The 27,788-nt window shown below is 43.2% G+C and overlaps 1 protein-coding gene across 1 annotated transcript; it reads left to right on the top strand.

Annotated features, from left to right (window-relative positions):
- Window positions 1-9,558: 9,558 nt before the first annotated feature.
- LOC306923252 (aminopeptidase N-like) lies at window positions 9,559-23,249 on the top strand (the record flags this gene model as incomplete). Its single annotated transcript, XM_079501285.1, has 6 exons — window positions 9,559-9,613; window positions 16,236-16,320; window positions 17,634-17,801; window positions 19,157-19,297; window positions 21,450-21,531; window positions 21,962-23,249. The coding sequence occupies 6 exons, from the start codon at window positions 9,559-9,561 to the stop codon at window positions 22,118-22,120; spliced, it is 690 nt and encodes a 229-aa protein (XP_079357411.1). The 3' UTR covers window positions 22,121-23,249.
- Window positions 23,250-27,788: the final 4,539 nt, after the last annotated feature.

Consider the following 27,788-nt stretch of genomic DNA (forward strand, 5'->3'; position numbering starts at 1 on the left):
TAGACATTGATATTTCTAACTAGCTAGTGTGCTGGTTAGATTCCTGCATTTTCCAAAAAAACAAGACGATAAATATACCCTCAATCCTTGGCTCAGAGTATTCCACGGTGGCTCAGTGGTTCTGTCAGTCGCTTACAGTGCCACGACACGCTGGTTCGCGACAAGTCAAGATTCGTGACCTCGGACAGAGGATTGAGGATAAATCCAAAATAAATCCACTCTTTACTTTTTAGACAACTATCATATGAATCACTCTTTGCCTGACTCACACGGTCACAACAGATTCGGACCGAGTCTCAGACCTCAGACCAGTATCAGGACCAGTCTTGAGGATAAATCAAAATAAATCACACTTTACCTTTTTGTCAACTAAATGTACAATTGAAATGTATTTAAGACGCGCCGTCCGAGTTACGTCCCGATAGGCAGAGAATAGTATATATTATTAGCCCTTAGTTTATTAGTTTATTAGTTTATTAGTTTATTAGTTTATTAGCCCTTAGTTGGAAATGACACGTCCACCAGGGGGAAACCTTGACCAGGCTATGGTGAGTATGCCAGTATGGCCACTATGCATGTACTATGTTGGCAGCAGTGCTCCATTCACGTTTGTTTATTATATTAGTGCTGTCTGCCGTGATACCTGGCTTAATATGGTCAATACTGAATCAGTCTAAAATATGCTTTGGCGCCCCCCCCCCCCTCCACCTCTTGCTATAGATTGACATGACATGACATGACATGACATGACATGACATGACATGACATGACATGACATGATGTGTGTCAAACAATAGTCACACATGGATGGATGATTATCCTTGTTTATTTATTTATTTCCGGGGGGAATGAATGAATGAATGAATGAATGAATGAATGAATAAATAAATAAATAAATAAATAAATAAATACATAAATACATACATACATACATACATACATACATACATACATACATACATACATACATACATACATGGATGGATGGATCATATTTCCGGGGGCATTTCTCTCCAGGTGAGGACAACTCCATCCAGTCAACCAACTATGGATGTCAGAAGATCAGGCATCATTACTTCTACTACTACTACTACTACTACTACTACTACTACACACACACACACACACACACACACACACACACACACACACACACACACACACCTCACATTTTGCTTATGCAAATTAGTGGGCTGCGTCCCACCTGCTTTGTGGGTGTGGTTTTGACTACTTTGTGGGAGTGGCTTATGCAAATGAAGGGGAGTGGTTTCGGCTACTTTGTGGGAGTGGATTATACAAATGAAGGGGCGTGGTTCAAGCTACTTTGTGGGAGTGCTTATGCAAACGAAGGGGTGTGGTATGCAAATTAAGGGGCATGGTTTCGGCTACTTTGTGGGAGTGGTGTGGTATGCAAATGAAGGGGAGTGGTTTCGGCTACTTTGTGGGAGTGGCGTGGTATGCAAATGAAGGGGTGTGGTTCCGGCTACTTTGTGGGATAGGCTTATGCAAATGAAGAGGAGTGGTATGCAAATGAAGGGCGTGTTTCGACTACTTTGTGGGATTGGCTTATACAAATGAAGGGGCGTGGTATGCAAATGAAGGGGCGTGGTATGCAAATTAAGGGCGTGTTTCGGCTACTTTGTGGGATTGGCTGTGGGATTGGCTTATGCAAATGAAGGGGTGGGGTATGCAAATGAAGGGGCGTGGTATGCAAATGAAGGGGCGTGGTATGCAAATGAAGGGGAGTGGTATGCAAATGAAGGGCGTGGTTTCGACTACTTTGTGGGAACGGTTTATGCAAATTGGTTCAGACTACTTTGTGGGAGTGGGTTATGCAAATTTGATGGGCGTGGTTTCGACTACTTTGTGGGGGTGGTTCATGCAAATGAAGGGCGTGGTTTCGACTACTTTGTGGGAACGGTTTATGCAAATTTGATGGGCGTGGTTTCGACTACTTTGTGGGGGTGGTTCATGCAAATGAAGGGCGTGGTTTCGACTACTTTGTGGGAACGGTTTATGCAAAATTTGATGGGCGTGGTTTTGACAACTTTGTGGGGGTGGTTCATGCAAATGAAGGGCGTGGTTTCGACTACTTTGTGGGAACGGTTTATGCAAATTTGATGGGCGTGGTTTTGACTACTTTGTGGGGGTGGTTAATGCAAATGAAGGGGAGTGGTTCCGACTACTTTGTGGGAGTGGTTTATGCAAATTTGATGGGCGTGGTTTCGACTACTTTGTGGGAACGGTTTATGCAAATTTGATGGGCGTGGTTTCGACTACTTTGTGGGGGTGGTTCATGCAAATGAAGGGCGTGGTTTCGACTACTTTGTGGGAACGGTTTATGCAAATTTGATGGGCGTGGTTTTGACTACTTTGTGGGGGTGGTTCATGCAAATGAAGGGCGTGGTTTCGACTACTTTGTGGGAACGGTTTATGCAAATTTGATGGGCGTGGTTTTGACTACTTTGTGGGGGTGGTTAATGCAAATGAAGGGTAGTGGTTCCGACTACTTTGTGGGAGTGGTTTATGCAAATTTGATGGGCGTGGTTTCGACTACTTTGTGGGAACGGTTTATGCAAATTTGATGGGCGTGGTTTCGACTACTTTGTGGGGGTGGTTCATGCAAATGAAGGGCGTGGTTTCGACTACTTTGTGGGAACGGTTTATGCAAATTTGATGGCCGTGGTTTTGACTACTTTGTGGGGGTGGTTCATGCAAATGAAGGGCGTGGTTTCGACTACTTTGTGGGAACGGTTTATGCAAATTTGATGGGCGTGGTTTTGACTACTTTGTGGGGGTGGTTAATGCAAATGAAGGGGAGTGGTTCCGACTACTTTGTGGGAGTGGTTTATGCAAATTTGATGGGCGTGGTTTCGACTACTTTGTGGGAGGGGTTTATGCAAATGAAGGGGAGTGGTTCTGACTACTTTGTGGGGGTGGTTTATGCAAATTAGTGGGCGTGGTTTCGACTACTTTGTGGGGGTGGTTTATGCAAATGCACACCACGCCCCTGCATTTGAATAAACAACTCCCACAAATCAGCCGGGGGAAAAAAGGGGAGGCGGGGCTTAGGTTTGAAAGAGGCGGGTCTTAAAAAATGGGGGAAGGCGGGGCTTAGGTTTGACAGAGGCCTAAGTTAGCGAGAAAAGTCGTGAAAGTCACTTTGACGCGCAACGATAAAACATCACGGTCCGACGTTCGGATATGTCGGAGAGCTAGCCGAGACAAACGGTTCGGTGTCTCGGACGTATGCCTCCGACAGTCGTACAAAACGTCCTTCACTTTGGCTGTGTGCATAGGAGACCTCATAGACACATAGACTCTAACTGCATCCAGGCTGAAAAAGTGAAACGAGACCGCGCCTCCTAGAAAGGTCGCCCGAGGACGTTCTATAGATCCACACGTGCGTCTCCGGGAGCTCTATAACATATCCGAAAATCTGACCGGAAGGCCTCACCGTCGTGGCGTTCTAGTGAAGCAAAGGTTTTACGTTCACGCGCGCCTACGCCGACGATCGTAACTGTTCGGGATGGGCCGAACACCTCTGCGATCGCGGCGACGAGCCGATCGTCGTGATGGTCTGTGTTTTTTTCTGCAACCTCGGGAACCTCAAATCTGACCCGAGGCCTAGCGTTGCAGTGTAGTTCCCTTTATCGGACGCTTGTAAGAGTCCCACAAAATCGAGACCAACTCCATTTTATTCGTCATGTCCTGAATATGGATATTCGGGGGTGTTGGGTATTTTTAAAAATATCCTTCACCCCATTTGTAAGGCATTTGGCCCAAAGGTCAGCGTGGCTGACCTTTGACCTTTGTAAACGTCGTGGAAAGCCCAGACCGGCTCCATTGGATTCGGCACGCTCTAAATATGAAGAGTGTGCGAAGAATAGGGTTAGGGAACATGTTTTAAAGGTTTGTTTTGTGTATTTCACACTTCTGTGGAGAGGAGAGGAGAGGAGGGAGAGGAGAGGCAGTCTTTTGGCGGACCTTTGACCTTTGCAAACGTCGTGGAAAGCCCAGACCGGCACCATTGGATTCGGCATGCTCTTAATATGAACAATATGTCTAGTGTGTGAAGAATAACATTAATGAACATGTTGTGTTTTGTGTTTGGTCTGTTCACTCAAAAAGAGAGGAGAGCAGAGGAGGGGAGAGGCAGAGGCCTCCATTCATCTCACTGCCCATGTAATATCTATATCTGGCCACAGAGTGGGTGTGGATGGGCTGTGGCGCTGTTCTGAATTTCACTGCCAAATTACTCTGTAGTTCTTCTCTAGTTTCTCTGACTTCCTGTGTGTGTGTGTGTGTGTGTGTGTGTGTGTGTGTCAGAAGACAGCAACAGAGGCAACAGAGACACAGGAGGAACACACCCATGACTGCCAGTACCACCACTAAAACCTACCCATGCCCCACCTGCAATAAAACATGTAATTCCAGGATTGGACTCTTTAGCCACCAAAGAACTCACCGTTAAGGACATAAGTGGACGTCATCATTGGATTCGATGGACAACCATCAGCAAGTAAGTAAGTAAGTAAGTAAGTAAGTAAGTAAGTGTGTGCGTGCGTGCGTGCGTGCGTGCGTGCGTGCGTGCGTGCGTGCGTGCGTGCGTGCGTGCGCGCGTGTGTGTGCGTGCGTCTCACAAATCTAAACATATTGTAGACGTGTGCATAAATATGTTTGTGTAGTTCAACATACAGTTTAAAGATGGAGTGCCATGATTTTTTTCCACCCTAAAACATGATCATCGGGTATTATTACAATATAAGGAGGAAGAACTTTTTCCAAAAAGTGTACAGTATTTGTTAAAATCTTGCTTTTATGTGGACACGCCCACCAGTTCATTAAGTTTGCCTCTTGGGTGGTGATGGGTGGTGATCCACCTAAACTGAAGCCACACCCACAGCTGTAGTTGTATGATAAAGGGGGAGGGGTTAGGGGAGGGGCTGATAGTGTGATGTCACTATATTACTGTTTATTTCATTGGCCCGTTTGACTGTCAAGGGTTCAGCCTCCAGGAAGAAACCATTGCACATAAAAACGACTCCAGGGTGTCTAATGAAGTACTGTCACCTCATAGACACGTGAACAACTTGAAAAATAAAAAAATTGTGGCACATCTTTAAGGATGCCCTAGCTCTTCCAGCTAAGCGCCTCACTGATACTTTTACTACGTCAGTTAAAGAGAAGTACCAGGTGATTCCACGTGTATAGAAGTAGGCGTGTGCTTTCATTACTATCCCTACTTTAACCCATTCTGGGCGGGAACCCCTTTTGGTGTTTTAACTAAGCATTATGTTATACTTTAGCTTTTGAAAAATAGGCTAGCGGACCTACAAGTGGCACCGAGTGCCGCGCTGTGAACTTGTAGGTCTGCTATTTTTGAAAAACCTCATGTTTCTCTATCAGTGGTTCTCAATATTTCCCGCTTGTAGGTCTGCTATTTTTGAAAAATGGTGAAAATGAAAAACCTCATGTTTCTCTATCAGTGGTTCTCAATATTTCCCGCTTGTAGGTCTGCTATTTTTGAAAAATAGCAGACCTACAAGTGGCACCGAGTGCTATTTTCTACAGAAGCAAAGGTTTGACGTTCGCGCGCGCCTACGTCGACTAGAAAGGTCGCCCGGGGACGTACTACAGTTCCACGCGTGCGTCTAGAGAAGCTCTATAACATATCCGAAGATCAGACCGGAAGGCCTGATTTTCTACGAGCTTGTAGGTCTGCTATTTTTGAAAAATCGTGAAAATATTTATTTCAGAAAACTGGAGGATTTAGAAGATTTTTTTTAAATTTTGAGGTCAGGCCTAAATGGGTTAAAATAACCTTTCCTCCTAGGATCCATCCAAATCTGCGTCCCACTGTGTACTGCAACGCCATTGCAGCAGGGGGCGCTGCAGAGTGGGAGTTTGGGTGGTCACAGTTCAAGAGCGCCGCCATCGCCAGTGAAGCCGACAACTTCCGCACCGCACTGGCATGCACCAAGGAGCCATGGCTGCTCAACAGGTTAGCGCACTTAAACCTAAACCTCTATTTAAGCCTATAAAACTAAGGCCTAACCCTAAAACTAAATCTACCGTAAGCCTAAACCTAGTCTCGGTCTGGCCATGTGGCTCGCATCTTCAAATGCTTCCGGTCATATTGTCATGGATGGTCACGTCCTCCGTTTGTCCATGATTTTCCTGTCTCTCCCAAGCCATGCTCCTCTAACTCTGATTGCCCTGAGTGCCATCACCTGTGGGGACCAGCTGAGCCAGGTTGGGTGATGAGCTCCAGTGACTATTTAAACTCTGCCTTGTGTTTGTTCAGTGCTGGATCTTAAGTTAGTGTCAGGTTTTATGTTCAGTGTATGTACTTCTGTTATCCTATGTAATTTCCCAAGTAAAGTCAAGTTTATGTGATCTTCTTGTCCTGCCTTTGTTTGAGTTTCCTGCACTTGGGTCCTAACACCTGCAAACCGTGACACATATTCATAATATCAATCAAGTCAACAATCTGAGGATCCCATCGGCAAATAACGGGAAAACAGCGATCCTTGAGTCAACAGTCTGTCTTGAGAGACTATCATATACAATATCAGAGTTACAGACCTGTTAGGGCAGGGTTCCCCAATAGGCGGCCCGCGGGTCATTTGCGGCCCGCGGAGCGCCCCCTTGTGGCCCCTGGAAGAATTTCCAAAATAGATATAAATGGCATTAAATGGGGGTCAGTAGCCTATGCATGTCAAACTGGGCACCCCCTCAAGGACCACTGGTGGTCCCCGGACCACTGGTTGAGATTTTTTTTTAATTAATTAATGAAAAAATAAAAAACCCAATTTTCCGCGCGTGCGGACTCGGCCCCCAGCCTGGTTCCCTAGTCAAAATATGGCCCTTGAGGAGAATTAATTGGGGAACCCTGTGTTAGGGTCTATTTGGAACCCCCTCAAGGAACCCAGATTCTCCCACCCCCTGGAGCACCACTATCCTAGATTTGTTTAAAACCCATTCTCGGCGGGAACCCCTTTTGGTGTTAGCATTATGTTATGCTTTAGCTATTGAAAAATAGCAGATCTACAAGCTCATAGCGCGCCACCGAGTGGCGCGCTATGAGCTTGTAGATCTGCTATTTTTCAATAGCTAAAGCATAACATAATGCTAACACCAAAAGGGGTGACAATAATATTAAATTTTTACATTTTTAGAGTTAACTAAGGATTTTGCTGTGCATAAAAATAAAAGTTCCTGTTTTTGTTTCACTGAGTTGAAAGTAAACTGACCCCCCAGGCCTATTGAAATGGCCTTGACACCTTTCTCCGTCATGCATTCTTAAAACATTGTTTGGGTTTTCATGCTAAAGAGATGCCTAAAGAGAAGGTAATATCTTATTATACGGAGCCCTAATGTAGATTGTTAATATATTACTCTGGATATACTGTTAAACTGTATCCTCGGAAAAGAAATTGTACATAAAATCAATTTTGATACTGCATTATTATTATTATTATTATGGATATGTTTTACATATTTTGGTTTCATAGGAATTGAGGTTTTGAAATCGATTCCCAAATAAATCCAATAATAAAGCTAAATCAATCAATCAAGATGTTTATCAATTTCTGAAAGCGGACCTTTTGGAAATATAATAGTTATATAAAAGTGATTTCTTCTGCTAGCTAGCCTAAAACACATTTAGTATAGGGGTATCAACTATCATACTTATACATACTTGTATATTTATTATTCAAAATGCTACAAAATAAGTACATATTCTGGTTTGACCTTTTATTTCTTCTCAAAGTCATACTGAATCATATTTGGTTCTGCCTTTATTTTCTTGAAAGCTAAGTATTTTTATTACGAAGAACTAAGTGAACACAGTACTGTAAATATGAAGGAACCATGGAATGTTTCCTCTTATTCCTGATTTGCATAATTAACGTATTCAGATTGGTCTTAACCCTTGTTGACCGGAATGACTGCAGGGCTTTGTATTTGGTCCCCTCCCCTGCTTTTTCCTAACCTGACTCCGCCAGATGGGGCAGCAGAGAGTACACTGGGTTCCCCCCAGTGTACTCTCTGCTGCCCCATCTGGCGGAGTCAGGTTAGCTTTTTCCCCCCACACAACAAATCTCTGCCGAAAATAGCAGATCTAGACTACAAGCTCACAACATACGTAGCTTGTTGTAATGCGTTTTGAGCTTGTAGATCTGCTATTTTTGCCTATTATGATATGCCCAGAATATGGCCGATATAGGGTTCATGTGGTTAACCGTACATTTTTGTACCTGTAAAAACAATCTTATTGATTGTCCAATTTGCACCTCTGTGCCCAGTCCTTTATCAGGAATATTTGAATGAATTCTCCTTTTGCATTATTGTCAATAACTTTACCTGCAGTTACTTTACTTTAAGTGATTGTAATTTCAGAAATGTGGTCTCTATTCTTGTAAAATTTTAATAAATAGATTTTGATCATTTGTCATATTACGTCTCTGTCTGGTACAGTATTTTACTGGACTCATTGAGCATTAATAGGCTTATTTTATTTTATTTTGTAATTAAAATATATAGAGAAATAATAGCTACATGTTGGCTGATGTTGATTAGTTCCTCCTAATATTTTTGAGAAGTTAAAAACACATCACAATACAAACCAAATGACAGTTACATCCATAAATACATACATCCACTATCTTTCCCTAGACAATATAATAATGCCACAGGTATGCCGATAACAAATTCATATGAAGTTGAACTCTAACCCTGATCCTTTGTTTGCATATCCTGCAAACCATAATTACATTTATTTAGTCAGGTTCTTAATTAGACTAGTATATAAAGTAAAAGAAGAAAAAAATCAGGGATCAGAACTAGTCTGGCAAATGGAGGAGGAAGTAAGCATATTGCAGTCAATGAGGGCAAGCTGGACCTACTGTAGCCTGGTTAACCACTCCTCCTTGAAAATATTTAATTTCTTTTTGCAGAAAGAAATTCAATGTTTTCAAGGGGGAGTGGTTAACCAGGCTAAGCTGGACCAGTTTATGAACAAACTATTTTTGAACGACTGCATGCAGCCTTTGCCATAATAAACAGTTCAGGAAAATATTGAAGACATATCACAAGTTGTTTTTTGCTCACTTGTTTTTGTGCACAGTGCACACTTATGTAATTTTATTGAGGCGAATGGTTTCAGATTCGGCAGTATCACGAGATTTCCTTGTCAGGCTGTCATTGATTGACAGTGTCGTGATAACAGCCCGTTCTTACTGCAGAGTCAGAAAGGTACTTTGTGCTCTTTAGATGCCTCGAAATGAAACAGCAGAAAACAATGTTTGATGATCTCTTCTTTTATTTTCCTGACTGTACCAATTGGTTTTTCGAAATTGTTCAGAAATAGTGTTTGTTCATGGGCTGGTCCATCCGGCTCTCATTGATTGCATTGATTCCATCGAACTTCTGGCTCCAGTTTCCTCCCCATGATGTGACCTGTGGCTGTGTGACGTACTGTATACAGGCCCCCCGCTACCTCTCTGAACTCATCAAACGCCATGTCCCCCCACCCACTCCTCATCAAACGCCATGTCCCCCCACCCACTCCTCATCAAACGCCATGTCCCCCCACCCACTCCCTCAGGTCAAGCACTGCCAATCAACTTGATCCCCACAATTCCAACAAGCGAACTTGTGGAGACAGGGCCTTTGCCGTGGGCGTGGCCCTTCACTGTGGAACTCACTCCCAACTCACATCAGCTTCGAAATGTTCAAAAGCACACTCAAAACCCACCTTTTCAGACTTGCTTTCCCTACATAACCCCCCCCCCCCCCCCTCCAAACACACACACACACACGCGTGCACGCACACACACACACACACACACACACACACACACACACACACACACACTCACTCACTATCTATAAATCTATATACTCATTTTCACGATTTTTCAAAAATAGCAGACCTACAAGCTCGTAGCGCGCCACCGCTTGCGGGTCTGCTATTTTTCTAAAGTATAACATAATGCACCAAAAAGGGTTCCCGTCCAGAATGGGTTAATAAAACCCAAAAGACTGACAGTATAATTGTGTTGACCTCTTGACCTCCGGCCTCTTCACCCCCACCTGAACATCCTCTAATGAAACGGTGGGTCTGATTATTTACAAACACACAACTTGTGTGTTTGTAAACTCAATCGAGTGACTCGCTGAGTGTCTGACCGACTGACTCTCTCTCTGTCTGTCTGTCTGCTCTCTGGGGAAATAAAGAACGGAGGAGACATCATGCAGTGTTGTGTTTTTGGCAGCAAACTCATTTCAGTCCCTTGAATAGTTTTCATTTAGTCACATTTTAGTCACCTGGAATGTTTGAGTGTTTTAATGTGTTTTAGGCAATGCCTCTGTGTGTGTGTGTGTGTGTGTGTGTGTATGTATGCTGTCATATTCTATGAATGTGTTTAAATGCCAGTGTAGCTGGTTCACACACACACACACACACACACACAATGCAGCAGGCATTAGACAACCTGACAGCCACCAACCTGGCAACCCTGAATGAGCCAATCAGCTGCCAGTCTCTGGTGTGTGTGTGTGAGAGAGAGAGTCCTCACAAGTACTGTTAAACCAACTCTACCCTAACGTCACGTGAGGGATCTTTGGTGGAATGCATTGACTTGTATATCTTATATGCATTCATATAAGTAGACATTGATATTTCTAACTAGCTAGTGTGCTGGTTAGATTCCTGCATTTTCCAAAAAAACAAGACGATAAATATACCCTCAATCCTTGGCTCAGAGTATTCCACGGTGGCTCAGTGGTTCTGTCAGTCGCTTACAGTGCCACGACACGCTGGTTCGCGACAAGTCAAGATTCGTGACCTCGGACAGAGGATTGAGGATAAATCCAAAATAAATCCACTCTTTACTTTTTAGACAACTATCATATGAATCACTCTTTGCCTGACTCACACGGTCACAACAGATTCGGACCGAGTCTCAGACCTCAGACCAGTATCAGGACCAGTCTTGAGGATAAATCAAAATAAATCACACTTTACCTTTTTGTCAACTAAATGTACAATTGAAATGTATTTAAGACGCGCCGTCCGAGTTACGTCCCGATAGGCAGAGAATAGTATATATTATTAGCCCTTAGTTTATTAGTTTATTAGTTTATTAGTTTATTAGCCCTTAGTTGGAAATGACACGTCCACCAGGGGGAAACCTTGACCAGGCTATGGTGAGTATGCCAGTATGGCCACTATGCATGTACTATGTTGGCAGCAGTGCTCCATTCACGTTTGTTTATTATATTAGTGCTGTCTGCCGTGATACCTGGCTTAATATGGTCAATACTGAATCAGTCTAAAATATGCTTTGGCGCCCCCCCCCCCCCCCTCCACCTCTTGCTATAGATTGACATGACATGACATGACATGACATGACATGACATGATGTGTGTCAAACAATAGTCACACATGGATGGATGATTATCCTTGTTTATTTATTTATTTCCGGGGGGAATGAATGAATGAATGAATGAATGAATGAATGAATGAATGAATGAATGAATGAATGAATGAATGAATGAATGAATGAATAAATAAATAAATAAATAAATAAATAAATAAATAAATAAATAAATAAATACATACATACATACATACATACATACATACATACATACATACATACATACATACATACATACATACATACATACATACATACATGGATGGATGGATCATATTTCCGGGGGCATTTCTCTCCAGGTGAGGACAACTCCATCCAGTCAACCAACTATGGATGTCAGAAGATCAGGCATCATTACTTCTACTACTACTACTACTACTACTACTACTACTACACACACACACACACACACACACACACACACACACACACACACACACACACACCTCACATTTTGCTTATGCAAATTAGTGGGCTGCGTCCCACCTGCTTTGTGGGTGTGGTTTTGACTACTTTGTGGGAGTGGCTTATGCAAATGAAGGGGAGTGGTTTCGGCTACTTTGTGGGAGTGGATTATACAAATGAAGGGGCGTGGTTCAAGCTACTTTGTGGGAGTGCTTATGCAAACGAAGGGGTGTGGTATGCAAATTAAGGGGCATGGTTTCGGCTACTTTGTGGGAGTGGTGTGGTATGCAAATGAAGGGGAGTGGTTTCGGCTACTTTGTGGGAGTGGCGTGGTATGCAAATGAAGGGGTGTGGTTCCGGCTACTTTGTGGGATAGGCTTATGCAAATGAAGAGGAGTGGTATGCAAATGAAGGGCGTGTTTCGACTACTTTGTGGGATTGGCTTATGCAAATGAAGGGGCGTGGTATGCAAATGAAGGGGCGTGGTATGCAAATTAAGGGCGTGTTTCGGCTACTTTGTGGGATTGGCTGTGGGATTGGCTTATGCAAATGAAGGGGTGTGGTATGCAAATGAAGGGGCGTGGTATGCAAATGAAGGGGCGTGGTATGCAAATGAAGGGGAGTGGTATGCAAATGAAGGGCGTGGTTTCGACTACTTTGTGGGAACGGTTTATGCAAATTGGTTCAGACTACTTTGTGGGAGTGGGTTATGCAAATTTGATGGGCGTGGTTTCGACTACTTTGTGGGGGTGGTTCATGCAAATGAAGGGCGTGGTTTCGACTACTTTGTGGGAACGGTTTATGCAAATTTGATGGGCGTGGTTTCGACTACTTTGTGGGGGTGGTTCATGCAAATGAAGGGCGTGGTTTCGACTACTTTGTGGGAACGGTTTATGCAAAATTTGATGGGCGTGGTTTTGACAACTTTGTGGGGGTGGTTCATGCAAATGAAGGGCGTGGTTTCGACTACTTTGTGGGAACGGTTTATGCAAATTTGATGGGCGTGGTTTTGACTACTTTGTGGGGGTGGTTAATGCAAATGAAGGGGAGTGGTTCCGACTACTTTGTGGGAGTGGTTTATGCAAATTTGATGGGCGTGGTTTCGACTACTTTGTGGGAACGGTTTATGCAAATTTGATGGGCGTGGTTTCGACTACTTTGTGGGGGTGGTTCATGCAAATGAAGGGCGTGGTTTCGACTACTTTGTGGGAACGGTTTATGCAAATTTGATGGGCGTGGTTTTGACTACTTTGTGGGGGTGGTTCATGCAAATGAAGGGCGTGGTTTCGACTACTTTGTGGGAACGGTTTATGCAAATTTGATGGGCGTGGTTTTGACTACTTTGTGGGGGTGGTTCATGCAAATGAAGGGCGTGGTTTCGACTACTTTGTGGGAACGGTTTATGCAAATTTGATGGGCGTGGTTTTGACTACTTTGTGGGGGTGGTTAATGCAAATGAAGGGGAGTGGTTCCGACTACTTTGTGGGAGTGGTTTATGCAAATTTGATGGGCGTGGTTTCGACTACTTTGTGGGAACGGTTTATGCAAATTTGATGGGCGTGGTTTCGACTACTTTGTGGGGGTGGTTCATGCAAATGAAGGGCGTGGTTTCGACTACTTTGTGGGAACGGTTTATGCAAATTTGATGGGCGTGGTTTTGACTACTTTGTGGGGGTGGTTCATGCAAATGAAGGGCGTGGTTTCGACTACTTTGTGGGAACGGTTTATGCAAATTTGATGGGCGTGGTTTTGACTACTTTGTGGGGGTGGTTAATGCAAATGAAGGGGAGTGGTTCCGACTACTTTGTGGGAGTGGTTTATGCAAATTTGATGGGCGTGGTTTCGACTACTTTGTGGGAACGGTTTATGCAAATTTGATGGGCGTGGTTTCGACTACTTTGTGGGGGTGGTTCATGCAAATGAAGGGCGTGGTTTCGACTACTTTGTGGGAACGGTTTATGCAAATTTGATGGGCGTGGTTTTGACTACTTTGTGGGGGTGGTTCATGCAAATGAAGGGCGTGGTTTCGACTACTTTGTGGGAACGGTTTATGCAAATTTGATGGGCGTGGTTTTGACTACTTTGTGGGGGTGGTTAATGCAAATGAAGGGTAGTGGTTCCGACTACTTTGTGGGAGTGGTTTATGCAAATTTGATGGGCGTGGTTTCGACTACTTTGTGGGAACGGTTCATGCAAATTTGATGGGCGTGGTTTCGACTACTTTGTGGGGGTGGTTCATGCAAATGAAGGGCGTGGTTTCGACTACTTTGTGGGAACGGTTTATGCAAATTTGATGGGCGTGGTTTTGACTACTTTGTGGGGGTGGTTCATGCAAATGAAGGGCGTGGTTTCGACTACTTTGTGGGAACGGTTTATGCAAATTTGATGGGCGTGGTTTTGACTACTTTGTGGGGGTGGTTAATGCAAATGAAGGGGAGTGGTTCCGACTACTTTGTGGGAGTGGTTTATGCAAATTTGATGGGCGTGGTTTCGACTACTTTGTGGGAGGGGTTTATGCAAATGAAGGGTAGTGGTTCCGACTACTTTGTGGGAGTGGTTTATGCAAATTTGATGGGCGTGGTTTCGACTACTTTGTGGGAACGGTTTATGCAAATTTGATGGCCGTGGTTTCGACTACTTTGTGGGGGTGGTTCATGCAAATGAAGGGCGTGGTTTCGACTACTTTGTGGGAACGGTTTATGCAAATTTGATGGGCGTGGTTTTGACTACTTTGTGGGGGTGGTTCATGCAAATGAAGGGCGTGGTTTCGACTACTTTGTGGGAACGGTTTATGCAAATTTGATGGGCGTGGTTTTGACTACTTTGTGGGGGTGGTTAATGCAAATGAAGGGGAGTGGTTCCGACTACTTTGTGGGGGTGGTTTATGCAAATTAGTGGGCGTGGTTTCGACTACTTTGTGGGGGTGGTTTATGCAAATGCACACCACGCCCCTGCATTTGAATAAACAACTCCCACAAATCAGCCGGGGGAAAAAAGGGGAGGCGGGGCTTAGGTTTGAAAGAGGCGGGTCTTAAAAAATGGGGGAAGGCGGGGCTTAGGTTTGACAGAGGCCTAAGTTAGCGAGAAAAGTCGTGAAAGTCACTTTGACGCGCAACGATAAAACATCACGGTCCGACGTTCGGATATGTCGGAGAGCTAGCCGAGACAAACGGTTCGGTGTCTCGGACGTATGCCTCCGACAGTCGTACAAAACGTCCTTCACTTTGGCTGTGTGCATAGGAGACCTCATAGACACATAGACTCTAACTGCATCCAGGCTGAAAAAGTGAAACGAGACCGCGCCTCCTAGAAAGGTTGCCCGAGGACGTTCTATAGATCCACACGTGCGTCTCCGGGAGCTCTATAACATATCCGAAAATCTGACCGGAAGGCCTCACCGTCGTGGCGTTCTAGTGAAGCAAAGGTTTTACGTTCACGCGCGCCTACGCCGACGATCGTAACTGTTCGGGATGGGCCGAACACCTCTGCGATCGCGGCGACGAGCCGATCGTCGTGATGGTCTGTGTTTTTTTCTGCAACCTCGGGAACCTCAAATCTGACCCGAGGCCTAGCGTTGCAGTGTAGTTCCCTTTATCGGACGCTTGTAAGAGTCCCACAAAATCGAGACCAACTCCATTTTATTCGTCATGTCCTGAATATGGATATTCGGGGGTGTTGGGTATTTTTAAAAATATCCTTCACCCCATTTGTAAGGCATTTGGCCCAAAGGTCAGCGTGGCTGACCTTTGACCTTTGTAAACGTCGTGGAAAGCCCAGACCGGCTCCATTGGATTCGGCACGCTCTAAATATGAAGAGTGTGCGAAGAATAGGGTTAGGGAACATGTTTTAAAGGTTTGTTTTGTGTATTTCACACTTCTGTGGAGAGGAGAGGAGAGGAGGGAGAGGAGAGGCAGTCTTTTGGCGGACCTTTGACCTTTGCAAACGTCGTGGAAAGCCCAGACCGGCACCATTGGATTCGGCATGCTCTTAATATGAACAATATGTCTAGTGTGTGAAGAATAACATTAATGAACATGTTGTGTTTTGTGTTTGGTCTGTTCACTCAAAAAGAGAGGAGAGCAGAGGAGGGGAGAGGCAGAGGCCTCCATTCATCTCACTGCCCATGTAATATCTATATCTGGCCACAGAGTGGGTGTGGATGGGCTGTGGCGCTGTTCTGAATTTCACTGCCAAATTACTCTGTAGTTCTTCTCTAGTTTCTCTGACTTCCTGTGTGTGTGTGTGTGTGTGTGTGTGTGTGTGTGTGTCAGAAGACAGCAACAGAGGCAACAGAGACACAGGAGGAACACACCCATGACTGCCAGTACCACCACTAAAACCTACCCATGCCCCACCTGCAATAAAACATGTAATTCCAGGATTGGACTCTTTAGCCACCAAAGAACTCACCGTTAAGGACATAAGTGGACGTCATCATTGGATTCGATGGACAACCATCAGCAAGTAAGTAAGTAAGTAAGTAAGTAAGTAAGTAAGTAAGTGTGTGCGTGCGTGCGTGCGTGCGTGCGTGCGTGCGTGCGTGCGTGCGTGCGCGCGCGTGTGTGTGTGCGTGCGTCTCACAAATCTAAACATATTGTAGACGTGTGCATAAATATGTTTGTGTAGTTCAACATACAGTTTAAAGATGGAGTGCCATGATTTTTTTCCACCCTAAAACATGATCATCGGGTATTATTACAATATAAGGAGGAAGAACTTTTTCCAAAAAGTGTACAGTATTTGTTAAAATCTTGCTTTTATGTGGACACGCCCACCAGTTCATTAAGTTTGCCTCTTGGGTGGTGATGGGTGGTGATCCACCTAAACTGAAGCCACACCCACAGCTGTAGTTGTATGATAAAGGGGGAGGGGTTAGGGGAGGGGCTGATAGTGTGATGTCACTATATTACTGTTTATTTCATTGGCCCGTTTGACTGTCAAGGGTTCAGCCTCCAGGAAGAAACCATTGCACATAAAAACGACTCCAGGGTGTCTAATGAAGTACTGTCACCTCATAGACACGTGAACAACTTGAAAAATAAAAAAATTGTGGCACTCCATCTTTAAGGATGCCCTAGCTCTTCCAGCTAAGCGCCTCACTGATACTTTTACTACGTCAGTTAAAGAGAAGTACCAGGTGATTCCACGTGTATAGAAGTAGGCGTGTGCTTTCATTACTATCCCTACTTTAACCCATTCTGGGCGGGAACCCCTTTTGGTGTTTTAACTAAGCATTATGTTATACTTTAGCTTTTGAAAAATAGGCTAGCGGACCTACAAGTGGCACCGAGTGCCGCGCTGTGAACTTGTAGGTCTGCTATTTTTGAAAAACCTCATGTTTCTCTATCAGTGGTTCTCAATATTTCCCGCTTGTAGGTCTGCTATTTTTGAAAAATGGTGAAAATGAAAAACCTCATGTTTCTCTATCAGTGGTTCTCAATATTTCCCGCTTGTAGGTCTGCTATTTTTGAAAAATAGCAGACCTACAAGTGGCACCGAGTGCTATTTTCTACAGAAGCAAAGGTTTGACGTTCGCGCGCGCCTACGTCGACTAGAAAGGTCGCCCGGGGACGTACTACAGTTCCACGCGTGCGTCTAGAGAAGCTCTATAACATATCCGAAGATCAGACCGGAAGGCCTGATTTTCTACGAGCTTGTAGGTCTGCTATTTTTGAAAAATCGTGAAAATATTTATTTCAGAAAACTGGAGGATTTAGAAGATTTTTTTTAAATTTTGAGGTCAGGCCTAAATGGGTTAAAATAACCTTTCCTCCTAGGATCCATCCAAATCTGCGTCCCACTGTGTACTGCAACGCCATTGCAGCAGGGGGCGCTGCAGAGTGGGAGTTTGGGTGGTCACAGTTCAAGAGCGCCGCCATCGCCAGTGAAGCCGACAACTTCCGCGCCGCACTGGCATGCACCAAGGAGCCATGGCTGCTCAACAGGTTAGCGCACTTAAACCTAAACCTCTATTTAAGCCTATAAAACTAAGGCCTAACCCTAAAACTAAATCTACCGTAAGCCTAAACCTAGTCTCGGTCTGGCCATGTGGCTCGCATCTTCAAATGCTTCCGGTCATATTGTCATGGATGGTCACGTCCTCCGTTTGTCCATGATTTTCCTGTCTCTCCCAAGCCATGCTCCTCTAACTCTGATTGCCCTGAGTGCCATCACCTGTGGGGACCAGCTGAGCCAGGTTGGGTGATGAGCTCCAGTGACTATTTAAACTCTGCCTTGTGTTTGTTCAGTGCTGGATCTTAAGTTAGTGTCAGGTTTTATGTTCAGTGTATGTACTTCTGTTATCCTATGTAATTTCCCAAGTAAAGTCAAGTTTATGTGATCTTCTTGTCCTGCCTTTGTTTGAGTTTCCTGCACTTGGGTCCTAACACCTGCAAACCGTGACACATATTCATAATATCAATCAAGTCAACAATCTGAGGATCCCATCGGCAAATAACGGGAAAACAGCGATCCTTGAGTCAACAGTCTGTCTTGAGAGACTATCATATACAATATCAGAGTTACAGACCTGTTAGGGCAGGGTTCCCCAATAGGCGGCCCGCGGGTCATTTGCGGCCCGCGGAGCGCCCCCTTGTGGCCCCTGGAAGAATTTCCAAAATAGATATAAATGGCATTAAATGGGGGTCAGTAGCCTATGCATGTCAAACTGGGCACCCCCTCAAGGACCACTGGTGGTCCCCGGACCACTGGTTGAGATTTTTTTTTAATTAATTAATGAAAAAATAAAAAACCCAATTTTCCGCGCGTGCGGACTCGGCCCCCAGCCTGGTTCCCTAGTCAAAATATGGCCCTTGAGGAGAATTAATTGGGGAACCCTGTGTTAGGGTCTATTTGGAACCCCCTCAAGGAACCCAGATTCTCCCACCCCCTGGAGCACCACTATCCTAGATTTGTTTAAAACCCATTCTGGGCGGGAACCCCTTTTGGTGTTAGCATTATGTTATGCTTTAGCTATTGAAAAATAGCAGATCTACAAGCTCATAGCGCGCCACCGAGTGGCGCGCTACGAGCTTGTAGATCTGCTATTTTTGAAAAATCGAAGAACCACTGACATAGAAACATAGCTTTTTCAGAAAGCTGTCAGGATGTAGAAGACATTTTTAGAATCTGATCTCAGGTCAAAATGGGTTAAACTACACACTGGTATCACCGTATCGGTACTCAGTATTGACCAAAGCGCAAGTTATGAGCATCGGAATCGGCATCGGGAAGGAAGGGTTCTTAACTGTGTGAGTGTACGAGTGCATGTCTGACATTGTGCTGCTTGTCTCCTCTCCAGGTATCTGGAGTACACTCTGCAACCAACCATGATCCGCAAGCAGGATGCCACCTCCACCATAGTGTACATCGCCAACAACGTGGTGGGTCAGTCTCTGGCCTGGGACTTTATGAGGGCCCGCTGGGCCTATATCTTTAATGAGTGAGTACAACAACATGGTGGTCTGAATGTACTAACCTAACCTCGCTCCCACTGCATATAGAGCATCGCAGTCCCGCCCTCTTTCATGACGACGCCAGGCCCAGGAAATGAATCCCCGTTCATTTTCCTCATAGACTTTTCAAAAAGTATTTATTTAAAGACCTTTTAAGCGTCGTACGAAGCCAACTCGAGTCGTGACAAATCATGACAACAAACACAATATTTTGGACCAAACAAATAATTACAAAGAAGAAAAACAACAAAAAAAGTGTTGTAACCTGCCGTTTTTTTCTACTTTCTAATTCTTTGTTTGGCCCAAAACATTGTGTTTATTGTCATGATTTGTCACGACAAGAGTTGGCTTTGTCCGCGGCGTAAACGTCTTTAAATAAATACTTTTTGAAAAGTCTATGAGGAAAATGAACGGGGATTTATTTTCCGGGTCTCTCCAGGGGGCGGGACTGCGACGCTCTAGTCTATATCTATTCTATGTCCGAGCATAGACATGGTAACGCCCCGCCTGCCTCTGATTGGCCTACCGACACTGCCCGTCTTGCCTGTCCACCGAGATGCAAGGGTACTCCGTGGTGGGAAATAATACAAGTACAAGAGAATGGCAACACGCGACAGTAACTTTAATTTCTGTAGAAGAGGCAAACTAATATTGTTTGTGCCGTTTGCTTTGATTGAATAATTGATTGAACACGTAGGCCTATGTACTATGATTTGATTTGGCTGTGTTCTAAATTAAAGTGTTTTAGTGTTGTGTATTAATCTAATTATAGTAAACTAATACTATTATACTAAAAAAGATAAAGATCAAGGGAAAAGAGACCTTTTTACAGTACAATAATGTTTACACATGTATACAAATAAACGGCATAAACAATATTAGTTTGCTTCTTCTACAAAAATAAAGGTTACTGTCGCGCGTGCCAAGCTGTCATTCTCCTGTATTATATATCGTACTTGTATTATTTATTTATTTATTTCCCACACGGAGTAACCTCGCGCAGCAGACTATCCAGCATGTATCTTCCACCTCGGAGACACTGGCTGTGTCAGTAGGCCAACAAGGCGTTACCATGTCTATACTCGGACGTAGAAAAGATATACGCGCTCCCACTCTCTCTCTCTGCTGGGCCTTCCTGGTTGGTCCTGCCGCGCCATTGCAGGAGGTCAGTGGGCGTACTACTACACTAGGCCCTTCTCCTTCCATTTAGTGTAGGTCGTGTCAGAAGCGGAAGGTAAAAACAGGTGATTATTACAAATAGGGGTGAGGACTGATGGTGGTTTCAACTCAAAATGTTGTCTAAACTGGTTCCAGTTTGCAGCCCAGTAGTAAAATAGCATATTGGGTGAGGGCGAAGCCGTCGTCTTGTTTGGGTCTCTGAAGGGTCGATATTGGGATCCTAGGTGATTTATCAGTCCAGATGAAAGATGATAAAATAGTATCTAGGGACTTAAAAAAAGATTTGGGCAAAAAAGAGGGAGGGTCTGAAAAATAAAACGTGGTAGAATGTTCATTTTTTGTCTCGATGCGACCCACCAGTGAGAGGGGCAACTTATTCCATCTCTGAACATCAGTTTTAATTTTATCAAAAAGATTTCCGTAGTTATCCATGTGGATTGAGCCAAATGAGTGGGAAATAACAACCCCTAAGTATCTGAAACTCTGGGAGAGTTGAAACGGTAGTGCACCAGGAAGGATGGATTTGGCCAGACTATTGACAGGGAAACACACACTTTTTGGAATGTTCAGTTTGTAACCGGAAAATTCTCCGAAGGTCTTTAACAGATTTACAATACTATGGTATTGTTCTTCTAATGTGTTACTTTTTCATTTTTTCTTTTTAAATGAAAGTAAAACAATAACAAAATAAATAATAACAGTGCCCGGAACTGCCGGTGAGAATTGACACTGTGGGAGTAATCCTAAGGCATATACAGGAGGGAAAGAGATGCACCACCTCCTTCGTAGACACACTGTCTACGTGGGAGTGAGTTGGTGTTGGCTAATATATTTTATAGCCTTGCATAAAAAAACAAGCAAACTATAACCTATAATATACTAAGTGTATGTTCTACTTTATTCTGGTCTGTAATTCATGTATTATTGATGACTTTATTGATCTATCTATCTTCCATATAGGTATGGTGGTGGCTCTTTCTCCTTCTCCAACCTTATCAATGGAGTCACCAAGAGGTTTTCTACTGAGTTTGAGCTACAACAGGTTAGTTGTTTGAAATAATGTTGTCAACAATGTTTAGAATTGAGATCTGCTTTTGATATCCCCACTCTGGTCATTCTCATTCACTTGTATGGCCAAATATCAAATACATTTCACTGCATGTTTATAATATCACAACTTAACAATTTAAGAATGCATGTTGCCAACCACATTAAACCAATTACAATTGTCAAAATGTGTATTATGAATGTGTAGTATTGCATCGTAGACGCAAGTTTGTAGATCAGTTTATTTTTTTACAAATGGAACCCAGTTGTCAGGTGGAAGGAAATGGGGGTAGACAGTGACAGGGACCACAGTTACTCATGGGGGAAATTGTCAATGATGACCATTTTGTGAGAAAGGTAGTATTTTTAGGATAGCCTCCAGAATTGATGAAGTAGTGATTTGTGATCTGTTCTGTTGTTGATAGCTGACACAGTTCAAGGCAGACAACGAGGGCGGAGATGGCTTCGGGTCTGGGACCTTGGCGGTGGAGCAGTCCATCGAGAGAACCAATGCCAACATTAAATGGCTGGCAGAGAACAAACTGGCCGTTCTGGAGTGGTTTGTGGCCGAGGCTAAAGCATAGGGAGGCCTGACTTCAGGTCTGGGTTACAATTTTATTTGACTTCATTGAAGAAGGTTCTACACAGTCCCTTTAAATCCTTAGTTTAACCCATTTTGACCTGAGATCAGATTCTAAAAATGTCTTCTATACATCCTGACAGTTTTCTGAAAAAGCTATGTTTCTATGGCAGTCGTTCTTCAATTTAAAAAAAATAGCAGACCTACAAGCTCATAGCGCGCCACTCGGTGGCGCGCTATGAGCTTGTAGATCTGCTATTTTTCAATAACTAAAGCATAACATAATGCTAACACCAAAAGGGGTGACAATAAGATTCCATTTTTACATTTTTAGAGTTAACTAAGGATTTTGCTGTGCATAAAAATAAAAGTTCCTGTTTTTGTTTCACTGAGTTGAAAGTAAACTGACCCCCCAGGCCTATTGAAATGGCCTTGACACCTTTCTCCGTCATGCATTCTTAAAACATTGTTTGGGTTTTCATGCTAAAGAGATGCCTAAAGAGAAGTTAATATCTTATTATACGGAGCCCTAATGTAGATTGTTAATATATTACTCTGGATATACTGTTAAACTGTATCATCGGAAGAAATTGTACATAAAATCAATTTTGATACTGCATTATTATTATTATTATTATGGATATGTTTTACATATTTTGGTTTCATAGGAATTGAGGTTTTGAAATCCATTCCCAAATAAATCCAATAATAAAGCTAAATCAATCAATCAAGATGTTTATCAATTTCTGAAAGCGGACCTTTTGGAAATATAATAGTTATATAAAAGTGATTTCTTCTGCTAGCTAGCCTAAAACACATTTAGTATAGGGGTATCAACTATCATACTTATACATACTTGTATATTTATTATTCAAAATGCTACAAAATAAGTACATATTCTGGTTTGACCTTTTATTTCTTCTCAAAGTCATACTGAATCATATTTGGTTCTGCCTTTATTTTCTTGAAAGCTAAGTATTTTTATTACGAAGAACTAAGTGAACACAGTACTGTAAATATGAAGGAACCATGGAATGTTTCCTCTTATTCCTGATTTGCATAATTAACGTATTCAGATTGGTCTTAACCCTTGTTGACCGGAATGACTGCAGGGCTTTGTATTTGGTCCCCTCCCCTGCTTTTTCCTAACCTGACTCCGCCAGATGGGGCAGCAGAGAGTACACTGGGTTCCCCCCAGTGTACTCTCTGCTGCCCCATCTGGCGGAGTCAGGTTAGCTTTTTCCCCCCACACAACAAATCTCTGCCGAAAATAGCAGATCTAGACTACAAGCTCACAACATACGTAGCTTGTTGTAATGCGTTTTGAGCTTGTAGATCTGCTATTTTTGCCTATTATGATATGCCCAGAATATGGCCGATATAGGGTTCATGTGGTTAACCGTACATTTTTGTACCTGTAAAAACAATCTTATTGATTGTCCAATTTGCACCTCTGTGCCCAGTCCTTTATCAGGAATATTTGAATGAATTCTCCTTTTGCATTATTGTCAATAACTTTACCTGCAGTTACTTTACTTTAAGTGATTGTAATTTCAGAAATGTGGTCTCTATTCTTGTAAAATTTTAATAAATAGATTTTGATCATTTGTCATATTACGTCTCTGTCTGGTACAGTATTTTACTGGACTCATTGAGCATTAATAGGCTTATTTTATTTTATTTTGTAATTAAAATATATAGAGAAATAATAGCTACATGTTGGCTGATGTTGATTAGTTCCTCCTAATATTTTTGAGAAGTTAAAAACACATCACAATACAAACCAAATGACAGTTACATCCATAAATACATACATCCACTATCTTTCCCTAGACAATATAATAATGCCACAGGTATGCCGATAACAAATTCATATGAAGTTGAACTCTAACCCTGATCCTTTGTTTGCATATCCTGCAAACCATAATTACATTTATTTAGTCAGGTTCTTAATTAGACTAGTATATAAAGTAAAAGAAGAAAAAAATCAGGGATCAGAACTAGTCTGGCAAATGGAGGAGGAAGTAAGCATATTGCAGTCAATGAGGGCAAGCTGGACCTACTGTAGCCTGGTTAACCACTCCTCCTTGAAAATATTTAATTTCTTTTTGCAGAAAGAAATTCAATGTTTTCAAGGGGGAGTGGTTAACCAGGCTAAGCTGGACCAGTTTATGAACAAACTATTTTTGAACGACTGCATGCAGCCTTTGCCATAATAAACAGTTCAGGAAAATATTGAAGACATATCACAAGTTGTTTTTTGCTCACTTGTTTTTGTGCACAGTGCACACTTATGTAATTTTATTGAGGCGAATGGTTTCAGATTCGGCAGTATCACGAGATTTCCTTGTCAGGCTGTCATTGATTGACAGTGTCGTGATAACAGCCCGTTCTTACTGCAGAGTCAGAAAGGTACTTTGTGCTCTTTAGATGCCTCGAAATGAAACAGCAGAAAACAATGTTTGATGATCTCTTCTTTTATTTTCCTGACTGTACCAATTGGTTTTTCGAAATTGTTCAGAAATAGTGTTTGTTCATGGGCTGGTCCATCCGGCTCTCATTGATTGCATTGATTCCATCGAACTTCTGGCTCCAGTTTCCTCCCCATGATGTGACCTGTGGCTGTGTGACGTACTGTATACAGGCCCCCCGCTACCTCTCTGAACTCATCAAACGCCATGTCCCCCCACCCACTCCCTCAGGTCAAGCACTGCCAATCAACTTGATCCCCACAATTCCAACAAGCGAACTTGTGGAGACAGGGCCTTTGCCGTGGGCGTGGCCCTTCACTGTGGAACTCACTCCCAACTCACATCAGCTTCGAAATGTTCAAAAGCACACTCAAAACCCACCTTTTCAGACTTGCTTTCCCTACATAAACCCCCCCCCCCCTCCAAACACACACACACACACACACGTGCACGCACACACACACACACACACACACACACACACACACACACACACACACACACACACACACACACACACACTCACTCACTATCTATAAATCTATATACTCATTTTCACGATTTTTCAAAAATAGCAGACCTACAAGCTCGTAGCGCGCCACCGCTTGCGGGTCTGCTATTTTTCTAAAGTATAACATAATGCACCAAAAAGGGTTCCCGTCCAGAATGGGTTAATAAAACCCAAAAGACTGACAGTATAATTGTGTTGACCTCTTGACCTCCGGCCTCTTCACCCCCACCTGAACATCCTCTAATGAAACGGTGGGTCTGATTATTTACAAACACACAACTTGTGTGTTTGTAAACTCAATCGAGTGACTCGCTGAGTGTCTGACCGACTGACTCTCTCTCTGTCTGTCTGTCTGCTCTCTGGGGAAATAAAGAACGGAGGAGACATCATGCAGTGTTGTGTTTTTGGCAGCAAACTCATTTCAGTCCCTTGAATAGTTTTCATTTAGTCACATTTTAGTCACCTGGAATGTTTGAGTGTTTTAATGTGTTTTAGGCAATGCCTCTGTGTGTGTGTGTGTGTGTGTGTGTGTGTGTGTGTGTGTGTGTGTGTGTGTGTATGTATGCTGTCATTCTATGAATGTGTTTAAATGCCAGTGTAGCTGGTTCACACACACACACACACACACACACACACAATGCAGCAGGCATTAGACAACCTGACAGCCACCAACCTGGCAACCCTGAATGAGCCAATCAGCTGCCAGTCTCTGGTGTGTGTGTGTGAGAGAGAGAGTCCTCACAAGTACTGTTAAACCAACTCTACCCTAACGTCACGTGAGGGATCTTTGGTGGAATGCATTGACTTGTATATCTTATATGCATTCATATAAGTAGACATTGATATTTCTAACTAGCTAGTGTGCTGGTTAGATTCCTGCATTTTCCAAAAAAAAACAAGACGATAAATATACCCTCAATCCTTGGCTCAGAGTATTCCACGGTGGCTCAGTGGTTCTGTCAGTCGCTTACAGTGCCACGACACGCTGGTTCGCGACAAGTCAAGATTCGTGACCTCGGACAGAGGATTGAGGATAAATCCAAAATAAATCCACTCTTTACTTTTTAGACAACTATCATATGAATCACTCTTTGCCTGACTCACACGGTCACAACAGATTCGGACCGAGTCTCAGACCTCAGACCAGTATCAGGACCAGTCTTGAGGATAAATCAAAATAAATCACACTTTACCTTTTTGTCAACTAAATGTACAATTGAAATGTATTTAAGACGCGCCGTCCGAGTTACGTCCCGATAGGCAGAGAATAGTATATATTATTAGCCCTTAGTTTATTAGTTTATTAGTTTATTAGTTTATTAGCCCTTAGTTGGAAATGACACGTCCACCAGGGGGAAACCTTGACCAGGCTATGGTGAGTATGCCAGTATGGCCACTATGCATGTACTATGTTGGCAGCAGTGCTCCATTCACGTTTGTTTATTATATTAGTGCTGTCTGCCGTGATACCTGGCTTAATATGGTCAATACTGAATCAGTCTAAAATATGCTTTGGCGCCCCCCCCCCCCCTCCACCTCTTGCTATAGATTGACATGACATGACATGACATGACATGACATGACATGATGTGTGTCAAACAATAGTCACACATGGATGGATGATTATCCTTGTTTATTTATTTATTTCCGGGGGGAATGAATGAATGAATGAATGAATGAATGAATGAATGAATGAATGAATGAATGAATGAATGAATGAATGAATAAATAAATAAATAAATAAATAAATAAATAAATAAATAAATAAATAAATAAATAAATACATACATACATACATACATACATACATACATACATACATACATACATACATACATACATACATACATGGATGGATGGATCATATTTCCGGGGGCATTTCTCTCCAGGTGAGGACAACTCCATCCAGTCAACCAACTATGGATGTCAGAAGATCAGGCATCATTACTTCTACTACTACTACTACTACTACTACTACTACTACACACACACACACACACACACACACACACACACACACACACCTCACATTTTGCTTATGCAAATTAGTGGGCTGCGTCCCACCTGCTTTGTGGGTGTGGTTTTGACTACTTTGTAGTTATACAAATGAAGGGGGTGGTTCAAGCTACTTTGTGGGAGTGCTTATGCAAACGAAGGGGTGTGGTATGCAAATTAAGGGGCATGGTTTCGGCTACTTTGTGGGAGTGGTGTGGTATGCAAATGAAGGGGAGTGGTTTCGGCTACTTTGTGGGAGTGGCGTGGTATGCAAATGAAGGGGTGTGGTTCCGGCTACTTTGTGGGATAGGCTTATGCAAATGAAGAGGAGTGGTATGCAAATGAAGGGCGTGTTTCGACTACTTTGTGGGATTGGCTTATGCAAATGAAGGGGCGTGGTATGCAAATGAAGGGGCGTGGTATGCAAATTAAGAGCGTGTTTCGGCTACTTTGTGGGATTGGCTGTGGGATTGGTTTATGCAAATGAAGGGGTGTGGTATGCAAATTAAGGGGTGTGGTATGCAAATGAAGGGGCGTGGTATGCAAATGAAGGGGCGTGGTATGCAAATGAAGGGCGTGGTTTCGACTACTTTGTGGGAACGGTTTATGCAAATTGGTTCAGACTACTTTGTGGGAGTGGGTTATGCAAATTTGATGGGCGTGGTTTCGACTACTTTGTGGGGGTGGTTCATGCA

Source organism: Electrona antarctica, assembly GCF_951216825.1.
Source record: "Electrona antarctica genome assembly, chromosome: 5".
Lineage (NCBI taxonomy): Eukaryota > Metazoa > Chordata > Actinopteri > Myctophiformes > Myctophidae > Electrona > Electrona antarctica.